Genomic DNA, 3,347 nt, shown 5'->3' with positions numbered 1-3,347 from the left:
CACTACGAAAGCATCTTGGACCGTAGAAACGTTAGAAAATGCGGTCAAAAAACTTCAGCTTGGCGGTACATCAGTATACAAGGTATCAAAAGAGACAGGGAATACCCTACAGCACCTTGAAAAAAAGATTCAGATTAGCTAAATCCAACGATGCTAGCTACAGACGTCCTCCTAAACTAGGAAGGCCATCTGTGTTCACTGAGGAACAAGAATCCATTCTGGCTAATCATCTACATACAATGTCAAAAAAATTTTACGGACTGACGAGGGCTCAGTTTTGTAAGGTATGCTACGCCATGGCTGAAAAATTTGGTGTCGCAGATCGATTTAATGAAATAAAGAAGTCTGCCGGCAGAGACTTTCTAACTGGCTTTTTCCAACGACATCCTGATCTAAGTATTAGAAAGCCAGAAGCGACAAGCATCAATAGGATACTTGGATTCAATAAAGCTGAAGTGGATCAATTCTTTGAAAATTTGGAAAAAGTCATGTCAAAATACCACTTTCCGCCATCTCAAATTTACAACATGGATGAGACTGGCGTAACTACGGTCCAGGATACTGAAAAAATTATAGCACCTAGGGGTCAAAAACGTATAGGAGCAGTCACGTCATGGGAAAGAGGTAAAAACGTAACCGCTATTTGTGCTATGAGTGCTTCAGGGTCATTCATTCCGCCTCTTTTTATTTTCCCTCGACAGCGTCACTCTCCACAGCTAGAAAAAGATGGTCCACCAGGAGCTGTTTACACATGTTCTCATAATGGTTGGACGAATGAAAGCATATACATTAAATGGCTGCGACACTTCATTGGGTTCTCAAAACCTACTGCTGAACAACCTGTTCTACTGATTATGGATAACCACAACAGCCATTGTACATTGGAAGCTTGGAAAGTGGCTAAAGCCAACCATGTTGTAATGCTTTCCATTCCACCACATTCATCACATCGGTTGCAGCCTCTGGATGTAACTTTTTTTGGGCCGTTCAAGAGAGCCTACAACAAGGAATGTGACATATTTATGAAATCCAGGAATATGGTAAAAATTACACCTTACGATATTGCAGGATTGTTCAACAAAGCTTATGCCAGAGTAGCAAGCTTAGACAAAGGAATCTCTGGCTTCAAAGCCACGGGAATTTTTCCCATGAATCCTGCTGTATTTTCAGAAGAGGATTTTGTTGCTGTGGATGAAGTTCAAAAACTTCTTGAACAAGAGCAGCCTTCTATTGAACATGCTGTAAGTCCATCTATATTAAGTGAGCTACAAGAGAAAGCGTTTCCAGCAAATAACACACCAAACATGTCGCCAAATAAAAACCCCTCTAAAGTCTCGTTTATGTTGAATAATAAAACAGTCTCGGAGCCAGCTACTGTCAATCCTTCCACGAGCTCATCTACAACAAACGACGTTCAAAAACAGTCACTCAATACAGATCCAACCACAACAAATGATTTTGCTAAAGTTCTGTCAGTTATAAGTCCACTACCTAACATAACTAACAAAAATAAGACTTCTAGACAAAAACAACATTCAGTAATTTTATCTAGCACGCCAATGAAAACAGTATTTGAAGAGAAGGAAAATAAACGCTTAGAGAAAAAAAATAAAACTGAAATCATTACAAAGAAAAAGGCAGAAACCAGCAACAAAAATAGAAAATGTAGCGCAGAAAAAGGAAAAAAACGAAAGAAGGCCATTAACAAAAAAGAAAAAGTAAAAAGAGTTAAAAAGAAACTTTTTGAGGATGAAACTGAGACGTCTGAAGACGATGACGTTGAGAATCTTTGCGCCGATGAGTCAGAATATTCAGAAGAAGAGACATTGTGTGCTATTTGCTGCGATTTAGGAAAAAACAATGAGATGTGGTACCGTTGTAGAAGTTGCGGTAAATGGGCACATAAGCAATGTTCTGGTTCTGAGAGCCCAGTTGATTATATTTGCGTTTTTTGCTTAGAGCCTTAAAGTTAAATGTTACACGGTTACGTTTATATTAAAATTTATATGAATAATAGAGATTCCCGACTGATATAGAAATCTTTGAGGCTGATTTAATAATTAAGTAGCTCCCATTACACATATGGGAAATTATAGGCTCTCATTTCCCGCAAAGTCGGGTAATGAGAGCGATCCTGTTTTTTTCTTTAAAGTTTATTTGTGGCAAAACGCCTTATTATGTTACGTTAACACTGTGATTAAATGAGAGTCAAATAAGTAAGGATTTAGTTTCTAATAAAAAGTTAATAAAGTATCTATAAACTTGCCTTTTATTGAACTTTTTAAAAAGAGTAGGCTGGAGCCTACTAAGGGGAGAGGGGGGGAACTGGAGTTCCCCCCCTCTCCCCTAATTCGGCTTGAAATAAAACGTAAAAGTCTATTTAGACCACATATTCTGATGTCTAATCGGCTCCTATAGAACCCTACACTGCGCGTAGCCCATCAACGGTTACACCTCAACGGTTTTTTTAGTTGGATTTTTCAAAAATAGCTCTCTTCGCTCAGGAAATGTTGAATTTCCAACGTACGATTGCTAAGAATTACTGGAACGTCTGGTAATGTAATTTATTACCCATCCACTGCTATCTCAAAATTCTTATTAAATTCTATATATTTCAGCGCGCTTTTAATGGGTTTACATTTCGTTGAAACTTTCGATTCAGTCAAGCTGAAAAGCCTGCGTTCATGATAAAGTCATACGCAGCTCGTATCTATATGTTGTCAATCTTGGTTCTTAACGGCGCGGCGCTTGCGGTAATCTGCGACCAACTTTATCTTGACCATCGCACCTTGCCAGCAAAGGTCATGATTGTGATTTCCTTATGCGAATCTTCAAAATTTGCATTAGTCATCATATTTGTTCTGTATGTCCCATGTCAATCGGATTAAATAAAAATAATTCCTTATTTTATTTTGTACCTTAGGATCTTAATATACCTACTACTGAATAGAAAATATATGAATCAAGAAAATTCAACAAGTAGTGAATGAGATAATTTTATTAAAAAACGAACATTTTAATATGTTCGTTTGAAACTTTGGTTAAGTCCTCTTTTGTTAGATTGTCACATTCAACAAGTTTTTTTCCATATATAGACTCAGCTCTGTACAGTCTTATCAATTCCTCGCGTGGGGGGAAATATTTCAACTGCACTCGCAATTCCGGAATACCTAAGTCGAAATGGGCGGGGCACATAGCTCGAAGAACCGATGGACGTTGGGTTTCTAAGGTGCTGGAATGATGACTCCGCACAGGTAAACGCAGCGTTGTTTGGCCCCCCAACGAAGTAGACAGGCGACATCAAACGAGTGGTTGGTAGCCGCTGGATACAAGCGGCCCAGGACCGT

The 3,347-nt window shown here is 38.6% G+C and overlaps 1 protein-coding gene across 1 annotated transcript; it reads left to right on the top strand.

The window, feature by feature from the left end:
- Positions 1 to 296: 296 nt before the first annotated feature.
- On the top strand, positions 297 to 1,967 carry LOC120628493. The gene has a single exon (XM_039896918.1). It carries the CDS (start codon positions 297 to 299, stop codon positions 1,965 to 1,967), a length of 1,671 nt encoding a protein of 556 aa, XP_039752852.1.
- The last annotated feature ends 1,380 nt before the right edge of the window (positions 1,968 to 3,347 follow it).

The sequence above is a fragment of the Pararge aegeria genome, chromosome 1, assembly GCF_905163445.1.
Source record: "Pararge aegeria chromosome 1, ilParAegt1.1, whole genome shotgun sequence".
Taxonomy (NCBI): Eukaryota; Metazoa; Arthropoda; class Insecta; order Lepidoptera; family Nymphalidae; genus Pararge; species Pararge aegeria.
The sequence above is the reverse complement of the archived record's forward strand: the minus strand, read 5'-3'. Positions and strand labels throughout refer to the sequence as shown.

What these genes read in the sequence shown, in the direction of transcription:
- LOC120628493 (XM_039896918.1), top strand. Translation starts at nt 297, where the DNA reads ATGGCTGAAAAATTTGGTGTCGCAGATCGATTTAATGAAATAAAGAAG.